Raw genomic sequence first — 26,106 nt, 5'->3', positions numbered from 1 at the left:
TGGAAAAAAATGGATTTCGTTTTTCTATACAAGTCAGGTCAAAATTTGGTTTGGTAAAACAGCATATATAAATATTCTTATATATGCTATTTTAAATGCTGAACAAAATGTTTGGATCTCTTGATATTAATTGACTGCGCGAGTTTGTATTTTAGGATTTCAGATCACTTTCGTAACTTTCTACTATTAGTATTCTTACTATAATGATATATGTTAACTAAATTTTCCACTCCAAACATATGTTTTGTGCTCGTCTAACGTTTATTTCAAAAACCAGTCAAGCGACAAAAAATTTAAAATTGAGTTATTTGGCGATTAACGTTTAGAAAAGGTAAATGCATCGTTTAATGCAAAAAAATAAATAGTATGGTATGCCGAGAAATCGGTGTTTAGTTCACAAAGATGTCAAGTGACAGCGCAAGACTCTTTTCTGCTAATGTAATACTAGGCCTAAAATTTAAAAAACCAGTTTCCGGTTTAACCGACAAAGTGTGTTTTTGAAAAATCCGGTTTTGATTATTGTCTTTTAAAAAACCGGTTAAATGGTTTCGGGTTTAGTCTTCTAAAAAACCTGCTAACCGGTTTATATTAAATTTTTATTTAATATGAAAAAGGTCTCCTTAAATTTATTTTTATTTGTGGACGCTAATAGAAAATATGTTAAGAATTGTGTACTAGCATTTTTGAATTCTTAAGGCTCTCTTTATGCAATTATTTTATATTTTTTAGGAAATAATGTCAAATCCTATAATTTTCTATAAAATAAATCAATAAGGGTCCTCATGTAAACGCTTAAAAGCCTCGCAAACTGTGCAATCTGTTCATTTTTACACTCTCGCAAATGAAATGTCAAAAAATGTATGGAAATTCGTTTGCACAACTCCGATAAGTTTGCGCGACAATTTAGACTCGCAAACTTGAATTTATTGTGCATTGGATGAATCAGCTGCTTTTGTTTACTTTTATTTATAAGAAATAAAAATCAAATAAAATATAAAAATTTTGTGCATGTGAAAATTGTGTAACTTTGGAACAGAATGATTGTATTAAATGACATTGTGTATGAAAACATTAACCAACAGCTAGAACATAAACAAAGTCCTCCAAACTATGTATACCACCGTTTGTTCCAAAGATTTAACTTTCATTCAACATTTTAAAATTAAAATTTATACAATTTGAAAAAAAAATTATTAAAGCTTTTGTTGAATTTATGTATTTTTATTTGACAAATATAAATTTTCTGTATAAACTTGCACAAAATTGAAAAGGTGAAACATGTCGCGCAAATTTGCCCATTTGCACAAATGGGAAACGTAAGCGTTTAAATGAGTACCCTTAATATTTTTAAAAATGGTATCAAAGTTTTCAATAAATATGTTAGAATGAGCTTTAGAAAATATATTTCATTAAGACCGGTTAACCGTCCTACAAAAACCGTTTTGTCAAAACACCGAAAAGTTAAAAAAGTTTTTGTTCATCAATTTTTAGTGCAAAAAGAAGTCAAGTGACAGCGCTTGACTCGTTTCTGCTAATGTAATACTAAGCCCAATTCTATTTTTTTTTCATAAATGTTTAAGGTCTTAATAAATTTAAAAACACAATAAAAAACTTACAAGGTCTAAACCACTAATTTGTTGGATATGATGAGTTTTATGGAAATATTTGTTTGTTTGTTTCAGAAACCAGTCAAGTGCAAACTCTATATTATTTTTTAAATATATGTTAATACTAGCTGTCCCGGCAAACGTTGTTCTGCCATAGCTCACACAAAGTTTGAAGACTCCCACTATACGATTACTCCAGATATGCAATAATAAATTTTTACTTTGTATGGGAGGTACCATGCCCATTGTACCTATATAGGTCAATTGAGAATCTAAACCATCCAGGCACCCACTCAAACACACACAACAAATTTCATCGAAATCGGCCCAGCCTTTAAGGAGGAGTTCAGTTACTAACACACATACAGAAGAATTATATATGTATATAAAGATAGATAAAAAAGTTTTATGTTCATCAAACAGTTACACAAATGGAAAACTTTCATAGGAAAATATATCAATTTTGTAAAAGTAATTTTTAGGTAGCTAGGAAGTTTTCTTTGATTTAGTCAAAATCAATGATTTGCTGCTTGGCTGGTTTTTGAAATAAACGAATCAATTGTTAGTTCGAGTTAATCAAATCGATTGCTATTTGTAAAAGTTTTTAATTCTTAAAATACTTTCTCAATTGAGATTGAGAATATTACTAGAATTGCTTTAAAATTTAAATCAATCTAACAAACATGGTCATAATTAAGCCATAAAATTTACATTTTCCCACAATTATTGTAATTATTAAAGGAATTGCCTAGAAAAAAACTAAAATTTATTGTATATTTTTTAAGGAAGAAAATTATTTTACAGTGTTCATGGCAGCATTCTACTTGTTAGTTTACAAAACCAATTCACAGCTTTCATTGGCCTTTAAATGTTTATTATTATGTACCACCCGCTTTAGGATAATTAAGAAAATCACGAGCTTTCCTCTGCAATATTTTTAATGAGTGCTTTTAAATTCTTTCTCTAATAATGAAATGGATTTTTAATGTAAAGTAAATTTATTTTATAATTATTTTCACAGCACACAATTGAGGCTAAACCAAATATACATCTGCCGAGCAGCATCTGCCACATTCAAAATTATACAGTGAGGATAAAAAGAGGCTTCATATAGTCCTAATGAGTTTTTTAAAATTATTTTACAATAATAACTACCAGTTTCAAAATACATGCAAAATTGTCACTTCAAGTACTCTGAAAGATATAGAAACTGTTATTTACATTGGCAATTTTAGCATTTTTACAAACCCCTTGGGTGATTTTTATTATCCACTTTTATTTTAAGCTGAAACTGAGATATTGTTCTCTATTTGTATAAAAGAAATCATAATTTGTCTGCCCTTCTATATGACAATTCCGCTCGCCACTGTACATGCCAACAAATATTGCCAATATGTAAAAATCTCTTTGCTGCCGTCTTCTAGCTATTGCTGTTGGTGTTGTTGTTGTCTTTAACCTAAAAGAAATATAAATTTAATTATTATATTTATCAGGTCAGATAACGGCAGATGAGCGATGGCAAAGTCAAGTTAAACACATTAAAAATTTTAACACATTAATTTAATGCTTTAAAGTAGTTTTTCTTACTACGCTGCTACTGCAACTACTACTACAACTGCCACTATGTACTTCTAACTTTTATTACTGGTTGTTGCAGGATTCCTAGACAACAAAAATAGCAAACAAAATTAAAATCAAAAAGAACATGGTAAAAGATTAAAAGCGAAAGAGAGAGCGAGAAAAATCTAAGAGTTTGTAGGAAAATAAAATTGCAACAGCAAATAAATGTTTAAACATTACTTATAAAATTGTGGGTAATAAAATTAAATTTGCATTTAAAACCAACAGCAGATACAAACACAGCCATCATGTTTAAATGTATGTATGAATAGGTTGTATTAAGAAAAACGTTTAGACAAAATGTACAAACATCAACCAAAAAAAAAGCCCATTTAATGACCTAATAGAAAATAGAGAAACAAATACTTTTTTCCATTATGTATTAGTTAGTAATAGTAGTAGTTGCAACTAGTAAGTAAAAATGGCAGATTTTTTATTTCTATTTTATTTAGATCCGTTTAGTAGCTTTACAACTTTAACATCTACATCACATTGCAACACATCACACTCCTCGTTTGTTTGCTAGTATATATATATTAAAAAAAAAATTAAACTGTAGAATAAAATAAATTTATAAATGTTGTCTATAAGACAGACTCTCAACAACAACACACAGCACTCATTTAGACTTTAATGTATTTTCTAATTGCTAACAATTTATTAAAAGAAAATAAATATAAAAAAGAGTAGCAACAACAACAACTACCAAAACAAAACTCTCTTTAGGCCGTATATGGCCAGAGGATAAATGCTGCCACATACTACTGCTGCATACTCCACCATCACCATCACTACTAAATGTAATCGATAGTAAAGAATATCAAGTTTGATGCATTTTTGTAGGGGGCTACAGTATACTAAATTTGTCACAAGGTATGAGTCAAAATGGAATGATTTGCTTATTTAAGCAAGATCTATAAAATTTTAGAAAATTGTATCAGTAATCTTTGTTAGTAATGGGATTTAAACAAAAGTCAGGCATATTCCGCATACTATGATTGTTTTTTTAACTTGTTGGCTCTGGAAAGTTAATATCTCAAATAAGATATATTAACAATCGAACAAAAGTAAATCAATTATTAGTATTAAAAACCTATGAAAAAACTTAAAAATTATTGCGTACAGAATCGCCGGCTTTGGGATCTGTACATAAATATAGGGATTTTAGACAGGTACTTTTAAGTACTTCGGGATTTTTATGAAGATACAAACATACAATAAGGTTTTAATAAATGTGGTCTCACACGTATCAGCAATAACAAGAAATTGCCGTCTTTACAAAAAAAATCCTCAAAACCACTATTTTTAACTGATCTATCCTAAATAAAACAATCTAGGCAGTCCAGAATTCCAAGCAACAGAAGTATAGCTGTCAATTATAAAAGGAATTTTAATAAAGACAGGAATGTCAGTGTCAACTATAAAAGAGTTAAGAACTATGTGGAATTTGGTAACAAAAAAATTATATGAAAGTCTCATACAAACACCAATGACACGAACTGGAAAAAAATCTGCTTTGATACCGAATGGTTCCATCATCACTAAATTATAAAATTTATAAAAAAGGAAGATCAAAGGTTAGGTTATAAGGATGACACGGGTTCAAATAAGAACCAGCTTCCAGGCCAATAGGGGTCCATTATTATTTATATTATTTCTACTCCTTCACTTCAAAGGATATTCCCATATATTGCCAATACATTCCATTTAGATGACCTGATATAATTCAATAATAGCCATGGATTTATTCATCCCAAATCAAGTAGGTTCAAAAGTAAAATGCAAATATAATACTCGATAGTGTCGAACATTCACATAAAAAGTGAAAGCTATCCTCGACAGCTTCTCGACACCATCTACAAGTATCACCTTCAGTAATTCTTACCAAGGGTATAAGGTCCAGTATAAGATTATTAATCATCATCAGTTGCTTCATATTCATATCTAAAAGCTTCATACTACTTTTGATCTTGGTTTCATCCCATAAGTATTTTGTTCGTTTGCAACTGTCCTTCACATTCCAATGAATTCCAACTCCAACTCACTTCTTGATGTTTGTCTTATAAGCTGGAAAACTATCCAATTCCATATTCTCCAGGGGCAGATTAGCACCAAGCCTAGCAAGTTCATCTGCTTTCTCGTTACACATAATATTTTTATGGCCAGTGACTCAGCAAAGTGTAATATTAAGCTATTCAAGCTATTTAAGATGTTCAAGCTCCTTATGACAGCAGCTTGATTATTAATGAAAAAACTAATTTCGCACCTGTATATACGCAACATTGATATTAGTATTGCTGCCATAGCTAGGATTTCTACAATTCTAATTCCTTGCAAGTTACATTAAAAAAGAGGGCATTCACTCTCTTGGTTGTCACACGATCTAAGCGAGGCTACAAGACAAGCAAATGTCTCCAGCAGTAATTAATTATTTCATGGACTGTATGGCATGTGGCACCGTCTGGTTAAAACCACAGAAAGAACTCTGTTAACATGTCGCGAAATCGAGCAGTAGTAGTATTCCTTGCTTGACCAGACTCATTTTCGAAGAAGTATGGTCCAATGGGTATATGACTTAACAATGCGGGATTTTTTAAAATGTTAAGCTTTTATTTTGAAACATTTATACAATTTACTGTTGCAACATATGGATTCCCAGCCAAAGGAACTACTCATCTTTTGAGGCAAAGAACGAACCACGGTGAAGCGTATCCCAGAGAGAGCTTCCTGCATGGATCGAAACAAATAGTAGTGGGACGGGGCCAGGTCTGGACTATAAGGCGTGTGAGGCAAAACTTCCCAAACACTTTATTCTAAATACTTTTTAACAGGTATTATGTGGCAGAGCGTTATCATAATGTAATATTACGATTTCATGTCTGGCCGCATATTCTGGGCGTTTTTCGGCCAATGCTCGCTTCAAACGAATCTGTTGCGCTCGCTACAGGTTCCATGTGTCGGTCTAGCCAGATTTGAGCAGCTCATAATGGGAAGGACCCTTTTGCCATGGATAATTGACTTTGGTTTCAATTCGGCTAGTTGGTTGGGCTCCACATATGATATCTTACGCTTCGGGTTATCATAATGTATACATTTTTCATTGCAAGCAATGATTCGGTGCAAAAACGATTTTCTTTTATAGCGTTCAAGCAGTATTTCAGGCGTGCAACAAGGTTTCAAGGTCTCTCGGCTTCGTATAGTACCCAATTTCACTGCTTTTGGATAAATCCTGCTGCTCTCAAATGTTTTGAAATTACAGCTTGTGTAGCTCCCAATGATTTAGCAATTTCTTGTTGAGTATTACAACAATCTTCATGGAGTAATGCCTACAATTCTTGGTCTTCAAACTTTTTTGGCTGGCCTGGGCGATCTGTGTCAAAATCAACACTATTGAACCGAACAAACCATCTCTCTCACATTGAACCATAAGCATGTGAGCAATCGGAGTGCTTCTGCAATCGGTGTGTGGTGAGCAATCGGTGTGCTTCAGCTACACTTTTCTTTATATTAAAGAAGTAAAGCAAAACTTCCCGCACATGACGCTTTGTTGGCACAAAATACAACACTTTCGAAGCAAACTACTATTTTAAAATAAATGACAGATATTTACACTTCAAAATGGTATATAAAATATTAAAAAAGATACGCCATGTATTGAAAGTCCAGTTAATTTTGGAGTTATTTTATATGATTTTATCACAGATACTTAGCGAATCCTCCGTTTTATTTTAATTTAGTATGAAAACTTTTGTTCTTATTTTAAGCTAAAGGGTATTCTATATTCGTTGTTACCAATTAACTTCCACCATCTGGTTTTTGTCCAGATACTCGTATGTACATATTATGCGTGGCATAGTTAACACTTACGTATTTAAAATTGTTAGATTTTGCATTTTCCTGTTATTGTTTTTTTCTAACAAATTCGAAAATTTATAATTGTTATTAAGATTTAATTTACTTTCTAAAATAGGAAGAAATATGGAAGTCGTCAAGATTATTTAAATTTTATGTGAAACGTTATATCAAGGTAATTTTAACGGTTTGAAAACATTCTTTCTCATAGAAAAATTGCGGTAAAATTGTACCTTAAAATTTAAAGAAGTGGAAAAAAAATTAAAAAAAAAAAAAATTAATTTAAGTATTAAACAGTAGAAATAAAAGAAGTTTAAGTTTTAGAATGAACTGCGGCCTATGTAGAATATTAGAAAAAAGTGTATTCAATCTAAGCTGTTTAAATATGATAGGTATTTTCTTCAATTTCTAAAAAAAATGTTTTCAGGAATTATATCTAAATACACATCTCAACATCAGCCATTAATACAAAAATTACCATAAATTAATCTTGATTTTAGGGTTAATGAAACAACCAAATTTTCAGGAAAAAAACAAAAACACACAAAATTAATTTGCGATAAGAAAAAAACCACAAAACACTTCAAACTGCTCTATAGAAAATATGTAACTTAAATCAATTAATAAGATTTCATGCTAAATAAAGAAGTTAATCATTATTTTCGTAAAATTCTGCCGTTATTTCGAACATTACAAATCAGATAATTTCACTCCGCTCCGAAAAGCAAAACAAAGGTATGAAATAATTTTCGTTTTTCAAATCTTTAGACAATTTTTCTGTTTATCAAATACATAAATTTCTGGCACAAATATTTTAATGTAATTCAGCGAAATTTCTCTGAATTGTTTGCTTCGTGGCTGGTTGCTGCTCTTTTAATCAGGAAAAAATCATGCAAGTGTATGAATGTTTTTCCAAACAATACGCATAATAAATGAGTATTGATAAAGACAACAAATAAAGGTAAAAAAAACAATACTATACTAAGAAGAATAATATTTTAAAGACACAAATACAAAGTTGTAGGTTCCTTAAAGTTAGTCTTAAAATTAATGTTGTCAGGCTTATCGTCTTGGGCAATATAAAAAAAGAATAAGTGCAAAAAAAGTTAAATAAAATTGTAACTTAAAATGTTGTGGTGTTTTCTTTACAGAACTTAAAACATGTAAAATGTAAAACATATTGCATTGATATAAACATTTGTAGAGCAAGTTACTTAGTTTTTATTTTTTTTGTATCCCTTTATAATGTTTAATGAATTGTAATAAAATGTGAACTGGTTGGCAAAAAAATAACAACAAATCTGGAAATTCAAATAAAAAGCCCTTCATAAACATGCTGTCTGTGCTAAGCTGTTTACAAAAATAAGGAAAGACCTTTCTCTTTTCTCGTGGCTAAAGATTTAGTTTAATTTATTTCTATATTCTTTTAATTTTTGTTTTTTATAATATTTTATAAAATGTGTTGTATTTAAGTGGTGTTCTTGCATGAATTACTTTTAAATTTGCCTTTTTTTATCATTTAATTAAAGTCATTGCTCTTCTGCTTTTTAAACATTTTTCATATTTTCATCTACAGAGCATTAAAGCGTTATAAATTTTAAATCTTTTACTTGCAACATTGTTGAAATCAAATTATTCATTTTTAGTGTTGCTTTTTAAACTAAAACTAAAAGGTGTTACTGTTTTAACGGTTTTCTTTTTCCTTTATAAAAGCCCTTTTAATAAAGTTCTTATTTTTTAAACAATTTAACAGCTTCATTATTAATCGCTAAATCTTTCAAATAAAATCTAAAACAATTTTTCTTTAAAATTATTCTGTTTGGCAGATCTTTTTCATTTTCTCACACAAACTAAAAACGGAACATATGCTTTTATAAGAAATATCTCAATAAATGTAGGTTATTTTTAATACCCTCCACCAAGGTACGAATGAATAGTGCTGGTTTTCGATTCGCTTGCTAGCGAATTATTTGAACTGTTGGAGAGCTGTATTCGACTGATGCGAATCTTTTATACCCTTCATCTTATTAATTAATATTTCAGATATTTTAAATGGATTGACAAACTAAAAGCAACCTTTTCAGGCTTAAAGAGAGAAAGAAGTACTTCCACGGACCCAAATACGATATTCGAAAGCCTTTTAGCTGACTACGTTTAGTCCGAAAGATAGGTTCTTTCTATTAGGTGTTTCCAATTTCCGAACGTTACAAAAAATATAAATCGGTTTCGACGGTCTCTAGATAACTGCAAAAATCATCGAATTGAAACTTGAATTATTAAATAATTTTTGTTTAATATTAAGACTCTAAAAACTCTGTATTAATTATATATTTTATACACAGAGGAGCATAGAGCGGAAACTAGAAAAAAACTTACTCAAAATAATCCCACATACGAGTGTTGTTTTTGTTTTCACATAGTTTTTTTTAACTAAATTCATTACGATCCCGAATGCGATACACTTTGAAAATAAAAATAAAATTATTAGAGTAAGTTCGGGTAATGTGGTATACCTATTTTTTATTTGACTATAATTTTTAGAATCTTAATTCGATTGGAACAGTTTTCAGCTGGTGTTTTGCTACAAGTGTTAGGTTTACATCCATGAAAGTAAAAAAGTCTTTTAATTTCAAGTTTCAGAGAAATTTGGGAAAAAGAGAAAACACCCATAAACAAGCTATTGAAAAAATTGGCGGGTAATGTGGTACACCATGTTCTTTTAATATTGTATACCAAACCGCATAACCGATACATAGTATTTTAATTTGTAAATGAGTTTCGTTTTATTTAAATCATCTTTAATGGATGCGGTTAAAGTTGGTGGCTCACCAAGCTTACCAGAAGCTCCTCAATACATTCTTCGCTTCGTAGGAGACATTGAATGACTGATGCGAAAAAAAATTCCATTTGTTGTTTCTAATAGCTCAGATAGCGTTCTTCAAATCTTCCGCTGCCCATTTTCATACTTCACATTTCTTTGGCATATTATTTGCTTGAAATTCTTTAGCTATACCACATTAGCCGACCACGTGGTTTAATGAAATTATTATAAAATTAAACATATACAAATACTCTCAAACGCGCTCAAATTTGCATCAACTTCCCAATTTTGACAGTTGGAATCAAAATCTGTCGAATCGGCTGTCATTTATTCCGTTTTTTTGCCAAACCAATCTGGACAGATATACCGTTCAACAACAAATGCAAATCATGAAATTTTTTTATCAAAATGAGATCGTCCACAGTGGCGCGCGCTTTGCCTATTTTACGGTGAAGCCCTCTTATGAATGAATTGCTATTTCAACAAAAAAATTTCGAAATATCTGTCCCGAAATAGTCACTGTTTGGTATAGATTTTGGGTTGGCGGCGTAATTGGTCCATATTTATTTGAGAACGACGTTTTCAAGCCATCACCGTCAACAGTGAGTGTTATAGGTCGATGATTACCAAATTATTTTGGCCTATATTCGATGATATGGACACCAACTACATGAGGTTTCAACAGGACATCGCTATGTGCCACACAGCTCAGGCCACATTGTACATTCTGCACGAGTGATTTGAGGGCATGGTCATCTCACTTGGAGGTGACGTGAACTGATCACCGAGATCGTGCGATTTAAGCCCGTTAGGCTTTTTCTTAAGTCAGTAGTGTCCTTCAATGGCCATTTCCTCGATATTATTCCATACATAATGGCATAGATAGGCCTTTGAAACGAATAAAAAGTTTCGATATCTCCCACAAACTTTGTTTTTTTATTTATTGATATGAAGCGCTTAATGAAAGACCATTTACTTGGTCAAATCATAAGATAAATCTTCATCATTTCAACAAAATTAAATAAAAAAAACTTTAAAGTGAAACGCGAAACATCTATATGATGGTAATGCGGGATTTACAATAAATGGCGTATCTTTCGAACGCGGTTTTTGTTTGTGCGGTGATTTTGACACGGAAGAAAAAGTTCGTCCAGACCAGCCAAAAAGATTGATGACCACGAATTGCAGGCATTACTCCATGAAAATTGTTGTAAAACTCAAGAAGAGCTTGTAAAATCATTGGCAGCAATTTCAAAAAGTTTGCGAGCAGCAGGATCCATCCAGGGAAATTGGGTACCGTATTGAAGCCGAAAAAACGATTTCGCATGTCCGAAATAATGCTTGAATGCTATAAAAGAAAATCATTTTTACCCCGAATCATTACTTGCGATGAAAAATTGATCGATTACGATAACTCAAAGCGTAAAAGATCGTATGTGAAGCCCGGCCAACTAGCCGAATCGACACCAAAGCCAAATATCCATGGCGCTAAGGTAATCCTCTATATTAGATGGGAGCAAAAGGGAGCTATTATGAGGTGCTGAACCAAACGCAACTGATTCGTTTTTCGGCCAATACGTCCAGAATATACTGCCAATATGTAACCGTTATATTCCATCATTACAATGCTAGGACACACAGTTAAAAAAAAATTAGAATGAAGTGGTTGGGAAGTTTTGCCTCTCCATAGGCAAAATTCCAGACCTTGCCCTGTCCGACTACTATTTGTTTTAATCGATGTAGAACGCTCTCTATGGGATACGCTTCACTTCGCAACCGAGTATCTGATATTGGCTTGATTCGTTCTTGGCCTCAAACGATGAGCACTACTTTTGGCTCGAAATCCATATGTTGCCAGAAATATGGGAATAAGTCATACATAACAATGGGCAATACTTTTAATAAATTTATATTGTACAAATGTTTCAAAATAAAAGCTAACAATTCTAAAATATTCCTCATTTTTAAGTCATACAACCAATATATAAATATTTTAGTTTTCAGCTGACAATTGAAATAGTTTCATTATAGATTCTCTAAATATTTAGCTTTCGAAAAATGTATGGAAGTGCTGAACTCTTTGAAAGAATGTTTGTAAATATTAAATCATATGAATTATTTTGCTCTGTTCACCAACAATGTTTGCTGGGTTGTCAGCCAAACATTAAAAACCTTTACTTTCCACAGAATATTTTTCAGAAATTTTCAATAACAACAGTTAACGAAATAAATTAAACACATTATTTTATGTTTCATAAAAACATAATTAATATGTTTTCAAAAAACCAAATACTAAAATAAAACTTAAAAAAAAATCCAGCTGTTTCCTTATACAATCAAGAAATCCTTATTTTTTTCGATCATTCTTTTGTACAGAACTTACAGCATAAAGAAATACGTTACACTTTTGTCTGTATTGAATATTATCTAAAATCATGCCATTTACAATAATATTGTAGCACATGAGGAGCATAAAGGAATCAAATAAGAATACGTATTTACAACGCCAACAAGAATTAATGTTGGCAATTTATAATGGCAACAGAGCAACAATGTTGCAAAGAATATTAAAAATAAAACAGATACATGTACGAGGCTAGACCTCAATACACTTGCAATAAAATTGGAAAAAAAAAAATCTAAATTTTAGAGAATAAAATTTACATACAAGAAGAATAGAATAGAACTTTTGCTGATTGTGGTATATTTATAGGAATGGGAATGAAAGACACTTGTGCCTTGGTAGTAAGCTATCGAAATAAAAATACTCAAATAGCATTTTGTGTGTATTAAACATTTTTGAGGTGATTTAAATATAAAATTTGCATTTGACTTGACATGGCTATGGAATTCATTAAGACTTAGATCAAGGGTTTTTGTTGTGGCACTCAATCAAATATACGTTGAAAATAACAAACCCAAGAGCGACAACATTGTTGTGACAACAAAATTTTTTCCAAATCTAATCTAATATCAAGATTCAAATTGTTAGTCCCATTAGATTTACAAGATTGTTTATTCTTCTCATTTTAATTTATTATTATTTTTCCATATTTTCAGGTCACCATCATTCTCAAAGACGTGAACGATGAAGCTCCCATCTTTCTCAGTTCGAATGTAACAGAGATTTTAGAGAACATACCTCTCAACACGGTAGTGATGGTGGTCAAGGCAGTCGACAGAGATGAAGGCAAAAATGGTTACATCGAATACATACTAAAAGGTGAAAATTCCTTGCCATTCACCCTGGGTCCCGTAGATGGTCTACTACGAGTCTCTGGCAAATTAGATAGAGAAATGAAAAATTCCTATATGCTAAATATAACAGCCAAAGATAGAGGAGAACCGGAAAAATCTACCCAAAGTCAAATTTACGTGAAAGTACTCGATGAAAATGATAATGCACCGATTTTTGATCCCAAACAATATACCTCTTCGGTGGCAGAAAATGCCAGTATTGGTGCTATGGTGTTGCAAGTGTCGGCCACTGATGTCGATGAGGGTGCCAATGGTCGTGTGCGTTTTGCCATAGTGGGTGGTGATGATAATCGTGATTTCATGATTAGCGAAGATTCAGGCATTGTAAGAGTATCCAAAAATCTTAACTACGAACGTAAATCACGCTATGTGTTGACAGTGAAGGCGGAAGATTCAGCTGCCGATTTGGGTTTGGCATACGACAATGAAAAGGGCCGCAACAAATTGTCACACTTGTTTGAGAATCGTTATGATTTAGCTGAAATAACCATCATTATTACGGACATTAATGATAATCCGCCCACATTTTTGGATTCTCCCTACTTGGCGTATGTTATGGAAAATGTTATACCACCAAATGGTGGTTATGTCTTAACTGTAGAAGCCTATGATGCTGATACGCCACCATTTAATTCTCTAGTACGCTATTTTCTAAAAGAAGGTGATACCGATCTATTTCGTATAAATGCATCGACTGGTGAAATATCACTATTACGCTCTTTGGATCGTGAAGCAAAAGCTGAATATACATTAACATTGGTAGCCATGGATACGGGTAAGTTCAAAAATATTTTACATACACATTGCTTAAAATGCTTGCAACATAAAAAAAATAAAAAAAAAAAAATATTGATCATAATCTTTAACAACAAGTGTTCATTTAACGTTGCCACAAATATGCATGATTTTTTTTCCACATTTTTGTACACAAAATATATAAGAGGCACATACAATATACAACAATTTTTGTAAAGTATGAGTAGTAAAATATTGATGATAATAATCATTTCACTATAAGAAGTTAATTTAGCTTAAGGGGCTTAATTTTTTAAACTTATTTTGTTATTTTGCTCTTTCTCCTGTTTTGCGTATGCAACAACAAAAGCCAAAAATCGTTACACATTGCTTATAGCTAATGATCGATATCAATATTATTTTTTTTATTTATTTTTTTTTTTTTTGAAATATGTATGTTGTTATAGCTCATCAGAATCATGATCATCTTTATTGATAATGGTTTTTGAAAATGCCAATGAAGAGTCATACAAACAAAAATGAGGAAGTTTATGCAAAGCAGTTCATCAAGTTAAAAATTTAAAAGTATTTAATATGTGTGTTTGTGTATTATATATGATGTCCTTAATTATTGCAAGATATTTGAAAGTTATGGTAACGTTTATCAGTTAGTTAGGAGAAGAAAATAAAGTCGGGATTTTGAAAGAATTTTGATATACAAATTAATTTTTTCATATGATCTTTTATTTATAATAAAATATTTTTAAAAAAGTTACTTGTTCTATTACAAGAACAAATACCATTAATTACTTAAAATTTTGTTTTCAAAATTCACAATACAAAAAGCATTTGATAATTAATAGCACTATATATTGTCGTCCACTTTTCCCATAAGAATTCTTAAAAACATTTATGTCGAAACAATTTAAGATTGTTCCAAACTAATTGTATGTATGCTGTGTAACATTTAATGGAGCATAATTGCAGAATGAAATAATATCCAAAGATAGCAATGACTAGAAATATTTTATTGGGTGTATAACTTAAAAATGCGGGATTTTTTTTAATGTTTAGCTTTTATTTTAAAACATTTGTAAAAAATAAACTTATTCAAAGTATTGGCTATTGTTAGCTATGACCTTTTCCATTTCTGGCAACATATGGATTCCAAACCAAAATATCTGCTCGGCCAAGAACGTATCAGGTCAATGTCGGATACTCTGTTCCAAAGTAAAGCGTATCCCAGTGAGAGCCTTCTGCATCGAACGATACAAATAGTAGTCAGACGGGGCATGGTCTGAACTATAAAGCTTGTGTGGCAAAAGCTTCCAACCACTTCTTTATATATAGTTTTTAACAGCTATTTCAACTTGTGGCCTAGCTTTGTTGATGAAATATTACGGTTTTGTTTCTGATCGCATATTCTGGTCATTTTTAGGTCAATTGTTGCATTCTGTACAGGTTCCCTGTGATGGTCTGGCCAGATATCACCAGCTCATTATAGATAGAACCCTTTTGGTTCCACCAAATAAAGAGCATTACCTTAGCATCATCTACATTTGGCTTTGTTGTCGATTCGGCTGGTTGGCCGGGCTTTGCATACACAGAGAAAACAGATTCGTAGTAGCAACCGAATTTGTTGCCAATCGAATGATTCGGTTGCTCTTATAGAATTTATCGGTAGTAATGATTCAGTGCTAAAATGATTTCCTTTTATAGAGTTGAAGTTGCATTTGAGACATTCAAAATCCTGTTTCAAGGTCTCTCAGCTTCAATTGAATTTGGATGAATCCTACTGCTTACAAATGTTTAGAAATTGCTGATTGAGTAGCTCCCAATGATTTTGCAAGCTTTTGTTGAGTTTGACAATAATCATCAATGCCACATCTATGAACTGAGTAGAATTAGTGTTTTGTTATCTACCGAAAATTTTGACATCAATTTGCATAGAAGAAGTTGATGAATTTTGCTTTTCAATTCTATCTGGACATATGTGATATAGCTGATTGACAGACTTGTGACTGCACGAGTTTAAATAATAAGATCTTTGATAAAATTTTAAATTAACACTTCCACTATCCATGCGGTCTTTGGACAAAACGTGAGAAAAGTTCATTAAAAATGTTTTTTTTTAATTTTATTACCGTGGGACATTGTAATTTTACATTTTGTGCTTTTCAAACATTTGTTATACCCTACACCACCAAAGTGTTTTTGAAGATATTTCCACAAGATTTGGCACATGCATTTTTCGACGTATCCACACAAATAAAATTATAGATTATACAGATATAAGTTTCATATATAAAGAAGTCATGCAACCTAATTTTATGATGATAAGTCCATAATTGGTCATAAATTAATTCACTTTTTCCGGTAATCCTCCCATTAAAGATCTTATGGTTACCCTTTGGAACGAGATGGTCCACTTACGCTTAAAATCGGACATGTATTGGGATACATTTCCTATGTTCTTTAATTATTTTTTTACAGCAGCCCAATACCTTTCCACAGGCCGAAGATCTGGACCGTCTGGAGGATTTGCCTCCAGTTGATGATGTATGATGCCAAATCGGACCAGAAATATGAATGCACACTGTGCTGTTTTAATAAATGTAAAAAACGTTTTTGTAGACACTCCTTAATATATATTTCTATTTTTGTAGTGCCTGATGTCACAAATGATTGACTTATTTTGTCATAACTGCGAATGACATGCCACACCAGAAACTTCTTGGGGAATTTTGTTTGTTTTATTGTCTGATATTGTTCTTAAACATTATCTCGTCCATCTGCCACATAAAAATCTTGACACGGAAGTTGTGAAAAATCTGACAGTATATAAGTTTCATCATCCATCAAATAACAGGTGTATTTTATTTTAAAAAATTTGACCTCAAATTTTTCGCTCGTTATTTTGCTTCTAATTTCTTTATCGAATTCCGATCTGGAATTTTCTGAACTTTATACGACTTCAACGCAGTATCTGCAAAAGAATCAGACCATTTAGCTTCTCGTCTAATAGAAGTGTTCCGTGCTCTTTGAAAGAGCTGTTTGACTTCATTTTGCTTTACGAATATCTGTTAGACCTCTTTTTCGTCCTTTCCATTTCTTTCAATATTCAAGTCGTCTTTATATTATTTAATGGCTTTTGAAATAGTGTGAAACTTCAAATCTTCTGCAATTTTTTTAAAGTCCATATTGGATTTTAGCTCGTTCACACTTTTGCATAAACGAAAAAAAACGAAATAATTGTAATGGTTTTTTAAGTAAACATTATCCCTTATATGCATAAACAGTTTATAAATTTATCAAAGGTTTATCAAACAAAATTTCCATACAAAATTTGTTTTATAAACCTTTGATAAATTTATAAACTGTTTATGCATATGGGGGTATATTTTTACTTATTCATTTGGTATTAAAATCAAAATTATCATAAAAACTGGACTTATATATTTAAATTCATTCTACTTTAATAAATTCCTGGGATAAAAAAACATTTGATGAACAATATATAATAATTACTTTGTAACTTATACCGTTATCATAACAAATACAAATTTCACGAAATGCTAAGCGAAGAAGTGATCATCAGGCACATTATGTGCCATCAGGTTTATGGAAAACAATAAATATTATTAAACCAAAAACAAAACAAAGCAAAAACCCCCTCCAAGAAGAAGTTTTACAAAGCATATTTGTCAAACTTACACTTTAAAATAATAATTAACTAAAAATGAAATAAACTCACACAAACAAAACAGACGTATACTTACAATACGAACACAAATACAAAAATACATAGATACAAAAATATATGTATGTTTATGAAGAAGGCAAAACTACCCAGCAGTTCTAGAAGACTGTCCAGAACTAGTGATTTCACCTATCCTTTACGGTGACAACTAGTTACATAATTAGCTAACTGACTAGTTATTTTAACACTTGCATGTCCTAAGCAGGACGCTAATTGACCCTTTTGGATTACAAAGGGATTGTCCGATAGCTGGTCCAAAGTAGTCAACGCATTGGATTCACATACTATTTACATAGAGTCAGTTACCTTACTAGCTACCTAACTGGTAACTTGTCAGATACATAACTAGTTTTTTTCAGATGTACGGATGGATGCTAATTAACCTTAAATAGTCTGTTAAAGTTATATTTCATAGACAGTCCGATAACCAATTGTTTGTAAACAAATCATCCCCCAAAAATTCTCCAATATATTATCTCTAGTTTAAAGTGACTACACTTTAGGTTACTTAGGGACACTAAAGGGACAATTGCCTTCATGATAGGTTACATGAAATGTCAGTATTCTTAAGCAATAAGAAAATTAGTATAAAACAAGTTTCATACAAACTCATAATGAATGTAGTACGTTTAAAATGATTACACTCTAGATTACTTAGAGACTCTTGAGCGACATTTGTCTTCCCACATGATTACCTTGGATGTATAAAGTAACCAATTGACTTTACTCTGCTCTACAAAGAGCACATACGTATCAAATGATCCAAAATACACAACTTAGAATCAGCCAAGTGGTCAGACATACTTAAGCAGTATACTTAAGCAATAAGAAAATAAATAATTTGAGAATTATATCAACATAATTTGTATAAAACCAGTTTGTACGAATTACTCATGAAAATGTGCAGCACAAAATAAACGTTTAAAGTGACTACACTCTAGATTACTTAGTGACATTGTCTTCCCACTACATTACATGGGATGTAAAAAGTGACCAATTGACTTCTCTCTCGACCACAGAGAACACATACGTGACAAATGACCCAAAATATATAAATTGGAATGAGTCAAGTGATCAGACATTAATGACAATTACTATAAGGGATACATTTACTACTTGCTTAACTGCTGGGTACTGCATAATATTTACAAAATACCACATACACTTGCTCACAAAAGCAAAACACCACAAAATATATTTAGTATATAAAATGAGAAAAAAAATCACATGAGCAACTTTTAACAAATTACAGTAATTATCAAAATGTATTTTAGTTTAAGGGCACAAAAACATAAGCCAAAATGAAAAGAATAAACAACTACATAAAACAACAAAACCCAAAAAAAAAACTACAAAGAGATAACAAAAAAAAGAACTCACTCACTCAAAGATACATATGTTAAGATAGTGAAAGATGTTTTATGAAAGTAGCAGCAGTATTGTATGCAGATTGTCTGCTATAGGTGTAGTTGTGGTACTTGCAGTAGTTTTTTAAAGAATATATATGTGTGGGGTTGGATTTAAAGCCAACAACAGTGGAAAAAAAATATATGAATAATGTAATATTGACAACTAAATGCTCTGTGGTTGGTAACACCCACTTTGATGGAAACTTACAAATAAGATTGAGTTATCTCTCTTTTGTATGTGGCTCGGGTTTTGCTACATAAATTATGACAAATTCAATAAAACTTACAGAATTGTAGTAGTTTTAACTTTAGGCTATAAAGAAAACAAAAGACTTAAACACGAACTTGGCTTGATTAACAAGAAATTTGACAATGACAATAGCTATAGTAATGCCACCAACAAAATCCATAAATAAATATAATAAGAATAAACAAATCTACTTGACTTTCTTTCCAAAAAGGAAAACAAAAAATCAAAAATAAGAACAATAACTGCTTTGGCTACAAACAAAAGAGAGATCATAAAGCATTTAGCCTATTGTTACATGTAATATGTGTTGTAAATTGCTAGTTAAGTTTAGTGTAAAGATGTTTGATTTCTATTATTGCCTGTATAAGCACAATAATAACAACAGTTACAACAACTGCAATAACAACATGAAAATAAAATACAAAAATACAAGAAAACAAAACAAACCAGAGTAGTTGGTAGTTGTTTAAAAAGACATGATGCCAAACTAACTAAAAGGCTACCTTTTGCTTAAGAAACGCTGATGCATCTAACTGATGATGATTTTCACGTTCTTTTTTTTATTTTTTTTATTTAGTGTGTCTACATTTCGTGGCATGATGACGCTGAGGACGTTTTTTTATCATCTGCTTATTTTTTTCTTCATTCTGTAACAGTTGTACATTTTGTTGTTACTGCATTGCAAACACCATTCCAATGCGTAGCAATTTCTACAATTTACTTGGTTGCTTTTTTTTTTTTTTTGTTGTTGTTTTGTATTCCTTTATTCTTAGTTAAAGTTAAAACAACATTTTGATCAAAATTGTGCTGTTTTGAGGTAAAAATAAAAGAACGAAGAAAATAAAAAGAGGTGCGTTTTTTTTTTGCAAGTTTCTAACAAGCTTTTTATTTATCCTAGAATTTTCTAATACACACATGCAGCTTTTTGTTGGCTAACAAAAAAAGTAAACAGAAATCCCACAGCAAAAAAAAAAAATATTTCGAACGAGATTTATCACACATGCCAAACCACAGCCACTCAGCCACACAGCAAATACTAGTCGTAGTAGTAAAGCATTTGGAAAAGTGGTGAAGAAAAAAAAACAATCCTTAACAACCATTTAAACATTTATATTGTGTAGAGGAAAATTCTTGTCTTATGCTAGAGAATTTTCCTCTTTTTAAAGTTTAACAAGCAGTTAGTTCTTTTTGGCGTTTTAGTTATTTTTTTTTCTTTCTTGGTTGTACCCTACAATGTGTTTGGCTAGTTTATGTTTACATTTGTGCTCTTATCATGGAAAGGTAATAAACTTAGTACAAAATCAAACATTTTAAAGTCACAGAATTAAACTTGGTCACAAATTCCAATACTCATCACGCTGTGGGAAATTTAGTTCACAGACTGCAATATTTCCTTGCTGTTTGGTACCCTTTTACGGGAACTTACAGAAGGAAACTGGACTTTCTTGGAATAAACTAAAAACAAGTTTCAGTCCAGCGGCTCAAAATCAGCCAAAAATTTTATTTAATTACTTGGCTTTTTGCCATAGTTCTTTAAGTTCTAATAACCACTAAAAAGGAATCCAATGATGTTAAATCACACGATGTAGGAGACCAATTCTTCTCACCGAGACGAGAGAGTACACGACAAGGAAAAGTCTCATGCAGTATTTAAATTGCTTAGCGGTTTGTATGACATGTGACACCATTTTGATGAAACCACATGTCCTCCAAATCAATACGATCCCATTTAGGCGGAAATAACTGTATCACTACTTTGGCCAGCTTCATTTTCTATGAAGAATTGCTAAATGAAAATCCAGCAAACATTGACACGTTATGGATTCATTAGCCTTTCGACAATCTCATCTGATGATGGACATGAATTTTTAAAAATCGCTTAGGACTTAACTTGAACTGTGGCTGCCAAACGTTCGCTATTTTAGAAATATTGTTTAGTATTGTTCTCTGGTATAATTCTTAATATTAAATAACCCTAAACTATCAGATTTCAACTGACTTGACTTTGAATTTTTTAAAATTGTTTAGATTTTATTTTGAAACATTTGTACAATATAAATTTATATCTTTTCCCATCTTACTGGCAACATATGGATTCCGAGCGAAAAGAACTGCTATTTTTTTGAGGCCAAGAACGAATCAAGCCAATATCGGATACTCTGTTTTAAAGTGAAGCGAATCCCAGAGAAAGCATTCTGCATAGATCGAAAAAAATAGTAGTCGGACAGAACACGGCCAGGAATATAAAGCGGTTGAGGCAAAACTTCCCAATCACTTCATTCTAAATACTTTTTAACTGGTATTGCTCCGCCACTAGCATTGTAATGATGAAATACGCTCTTCGGCCAGTACTCACTTCAAACGAATCAGTTGCATTCGGTAGAGGTTTTTTGGTCTGGTCAGATTTTAGGTGCCCTTTTGGTCCCACCATTTACAGAGAATTACCTTAGCGCCATGGAAATTTGGCTTTGGTGTTGATTCCGTTGGTTGGTTGGTTGGTTGGACTTCACGTACGATCTCCTACGCTTTGGCTTATTATAAAGGATTTTTCATCATAAGTAATATTTGGTTGCCTTTTATAACATAAAAGTTCTCTCGCCTTCTATCCGTATGGTACCCAATTTCCCAATTACCCAATTTGGATAAATCCTGCTGCTCGCAAACGTTTTGAAATTGAAATTCTTAGGATAATGACAGGTGCACCTTGGTACATAAGAAATGAGAACATCCATAGAGACCTACAAGTACCGTTAGTTAAAGATGAATTCAAGAATGTCCTTGAGAAATACATCATGAAATTGTGGAACCACCCGAACCCGCTTGCAAGACATCTCACACAGACCCAAACAAGATCAAGGCTTCGTAGAGCCGATCTACCACCCCGCTAAGATGTGGCCCATATGAACATCAACGCTCCCGTCAGAGAGCACTTAGTTTTAATTTTAGTTATAAGATTTTATTACTTATTGTCAGGCCTAAGTAAGGCAGATTCGATAAATTAATAAACTTTAAAAAAAATTAAAAATTGCTGCTTGAGTAGCTGCCTCCAATTCTTGGTCTTCAAACATTTTGGCTGTCCTGGGTTATCTTTGTCTTCCGTATCAATATCACCACTTCTGAACCGCACAAACCATATCTCGCACATTGAAACCGATGAAGCATTTGTTTTCATCTTGGACCAGCACTTAGTGGATCGCCACTGCTCATGCAAAGCTTTGTGTTGGAACTAGAAAAATAGGTTATGGGAGGGAGGAAATAGGGAGTAGTGTTTATAGACATTCGAAAACACTTAATCGGGAGGTTTTTTTGTTCCACATACGTACAGTACGGCTAAAGAACGAATTTTCCCTATAGTGTGTTGTGCAGTCCACTGGCCAATCGACCACAAAGGGATGTGTTCTTGATCAAAAACGTGTTAAATGTAAAAATCTGCTGGTATCATGAACAAGTTCCCTAATTTCATCACAACACATTCCATTGTAGTACCGATAGAACAGTGAAACGCAGCCCACATTGTATTCCATTTTCGATCTGATATAGGTGGTGTAAATAGTGCGGAGATCAGATGGGGTGAAGTAATTCCTACACAGTTTTAGAAAAACGATACACTGGAATGCTTCTTTCGACACTTGAAAAATGTCTTTAGACCAGCGGACATCACATTGTATTCTCATGCCCAGAACATTAAAAAGAGTATCTGATTCCATAATATTTACACAACCCATTAATACTGATGAAGCGACAGATGAAGAATACAGATGTCGTTCGTTTATGTGTCAACATGCAACACTGAATCATTGGAAGCGACCCTATTCTCACGATCCCGTTCAGAGATTTTCACAAAGTCCCGATTATGGGTATCACTCATGTTTTGCCTCATTGAATGACTATGAATGTTGCTGTCATCGGCAAAAGAATAGATAGGGTTGGAAGTTTGACGTAGAAGGTCATTTAGAAGAATAGTAGTGAAAGAACGGAGCCTTACGGTTCTTGATGGTGTATTAAAATATACGCCATTTATAGTAAATATTTTCTAGAATAATTCACAAAAATAATTAAAAATCACTCATACAACTCATTGTCCATACGATTATTTTATTCGAATTTCAGCCTTTAAAACTTTAATTATAAAGATTTTTAAACAATTAGATCTTTTACTTCGGAACTTATTTTAATTTCGTAGATATACACCAAAAAATCAAATTAAAACATTAAAGGGACTACGAGTGGTATGAGTAATATTTTTTTATTTTTCACAAGAATACGATTGTTGACACGTGTAGATTTATATTTGTCATTGTCTTGGAAAATGACTTTATCATACCACTCAGGTGAAACAATAACCAAAAAAGATGTGATATTTATTCAGAATATCCCTTATCTCAAATAAAGTTTCGTAGGATATACATGCAATGTTTATAAAAATCTTGAGAATATTTTAGAGTAAACTGGACTATTCTTTAAAAGGATTACAGTATTCACTATGATAATTACAATGAAGTTTTGAACTTCATTATAATATTTCTCTACTATCGGGATTATTAACCTCAGTATTACTACGTTCATAGTAATATTTAGATAATATTATTGGAAATTAATTAGACATTACATTATGAATCTATATGAATCCGTTTTAAAGTTACAAGTAAAATTATAATAACATATAATTGATTTAAATTATTGAGAGTTAAGACAAATATAATCAATAATTAATTCCGAAACCAATTACTAATTAGCTACTTAACCACTTCAAAGTAACCAAAAGCTCACTGTAAATTTGTATAATATTGTTAATTATAATATCAAGCCATTAAGAAACCCATGATTAGGCCATCCCTAAGTCAACCACTGCTAACCACAATTTTCTTTTACTGGTTTTCTTAACGTTTGCTGTTACTGTTACTGATTTTTCATCTTTCGCACTTAGACGATTAGTTAAGCTTTAAGCAAAGTTGTTGTCTGTCCCACTAGATGTAATGGTTTATGCTGGCTTTATATTATGGCCTCATCATCTATAAGCTGGTTAATCATGCGTCTTGCTGCGTATTGTTTAGGTTTCACTTACTTCTCGTTTTTTTTTTTCTTCTCCAGCAGTTTTGTTTTTTTTCTTGATCGTTCCTCTAACCTCATATTCAACTTAGAATTGATGATGTGGAAATTGTTAGGTTTTTTCTACCAGTTTGGAAGGAGTTAGTGTTCAAAATTTTAAGCCCAAAAAAAACAATTTTTTTATTTTGTAAAGAAATTTAATATTTGTGAAGAAATTGTTTAAAGCTTTAACATTGTAACTACAGAATAATCTTTTAATTGAACATATGTTTATTAATTATTAAATTTTATTCTTTTTCTTATGTTGGCATTCTCTTTAAATTATTTCCCCTGAAAATGCCAGTAGTCAACCACATTTGCTATTAGCAATAAACCATGAGCAATAACTGTTTGTGTGTATTTATGATGGTGGTCCGTCGGCCTTACAGATTTGCAATGAAAAATGGTTAAATGGAAAAATGAAACCTTTATGTAGATGGCATAACAGTAACACAACTGTTAGTCAAAGTGTAAAAATAAAAGAAGAGAAAATTGCAATATGATCATTACAGTTCAGTGATTTCAGCAATTGATTAGTTGTTGGCAATTCGAATGGTAGATAGAGAAATAATTGAAGAAGAAATAAGGAATTTTGCTAAATTACAATTTGTTTGAGTTACTTTTCTAGATAGAGGAACTTTCTATATACAGTATATGCAGTACTATTTAATTTTAGTTATACTAAAGTGATTGTGGAACAAATTGCTTTCTTATAATATTAGTAAATTTAGTTCCATTATTAAAAATTAAGTCAAAATGTTTACAAATTTTAATAGGAAAATATTAGAATTTTACTTGCTTAATATAAATTTGTTTCAGTAATAGTCAGGAAGTTGTAATGTAATAGCTAGGGAACACGGGGCTACTTGCCACACCCATCATGCCACATTGAGCATTCAACACGAGCTAATTGAGGGCATGGTCATCTCATGTCGAGGAGATGTGATCTGGCCACCGAGATCGTGCGATTTCAGCCCGTTAGACTTTTTCTTGTTGGTTTTCTGAACTTGCAGGTCTATGCGAATAATCCACAAACCACAGCGTCAAACCCAACATAGCCCATGCCATCGGTCAAATTCATCTTGATTTATGGGCTAGAGTCGTGGAAATTATATTCCAAAAATAATCTTCAGGTTCTGTCCAGGTTCTTCAAAGGTTAGCTTACTTTGAAATCTTCTTTACAACAGAGCTGTCTTGTATCATGGGATTATTATGTTAATCGGCGAAGTTTCTAATAGAGGATTCGGCGAGAGAAACGCTTCGGCTCTCGGTCAGCTAATAACTTATTAGTATAAAGTAAATACAACGTATGCAATCCAAGGAGATGAATTCGTTGGCTCTATAAGTTAGGACTAGATAGTGAGTATAATCTGACGATAATCGGCTAACGACTACTTATCAATAATGGCTGCAATCCGAGGAGATTGATTATTCAGCTCTTATCGGCTAATTACATCTTATTGGCTATTACTAGCTTATGAATACAATCTGATGAGATATATGCTTCGGCTAACGAATAATTATTGGTAAATATAGCTTATGGATACAATCCGAGGAGATAAATTCTTCAGTTCTCATTAGATAACTACAACTTATTGGATATTACTTGCTAATGAGCACAATCCGACGAGATAAATGCTCCGGCTCTCGGTCGGCTAACGACTAATTATTGGTAAATATAGTTACGGATGGAATCCGAGGAGATA

The 26,106-nt window shown here is 31.9% G+C and overlaps 1 protein-coding gene across 1 annotated transcript in view; it reads left to right on the top strand.

The window, feature by feature from the left end:
* Positions 1-26,106, top strand: part of ft (cadherin-related tumor suppressor fat) — a 365,299-nt gene that overhangs the window by 307,617 nt on the left and 31,576 nt on the right. Inside the window, exon 6 of the mRNA XM_065501811.1 lies at positions 12,961-13,933. Within this exon, the coding sequence (XP_065357883.1) occupies positions 12,961-13,933 (973 nt within the window). The remainder of the gene's footprint in view (positions 1-12,960; positions 13,934-26,106) is intronic.

The sequence above is a fragment of the Calliphora vicina genome, chromosome 2, assembly GCF_958450345.1.
Source record: "Calliphora vicina chromosome 2, idCalVici1.1, whole genome shotgun sequence".
NCBI classification, from domain to species: Eukaryota; Metazoa; Arthropoda; class Insecta; order Diptera; family Calliphoridae; genus Calliphora; species Calliphora vicina.
This window is presented reverse-complemented; position numbering and strand designations above follow the sequence as displayed.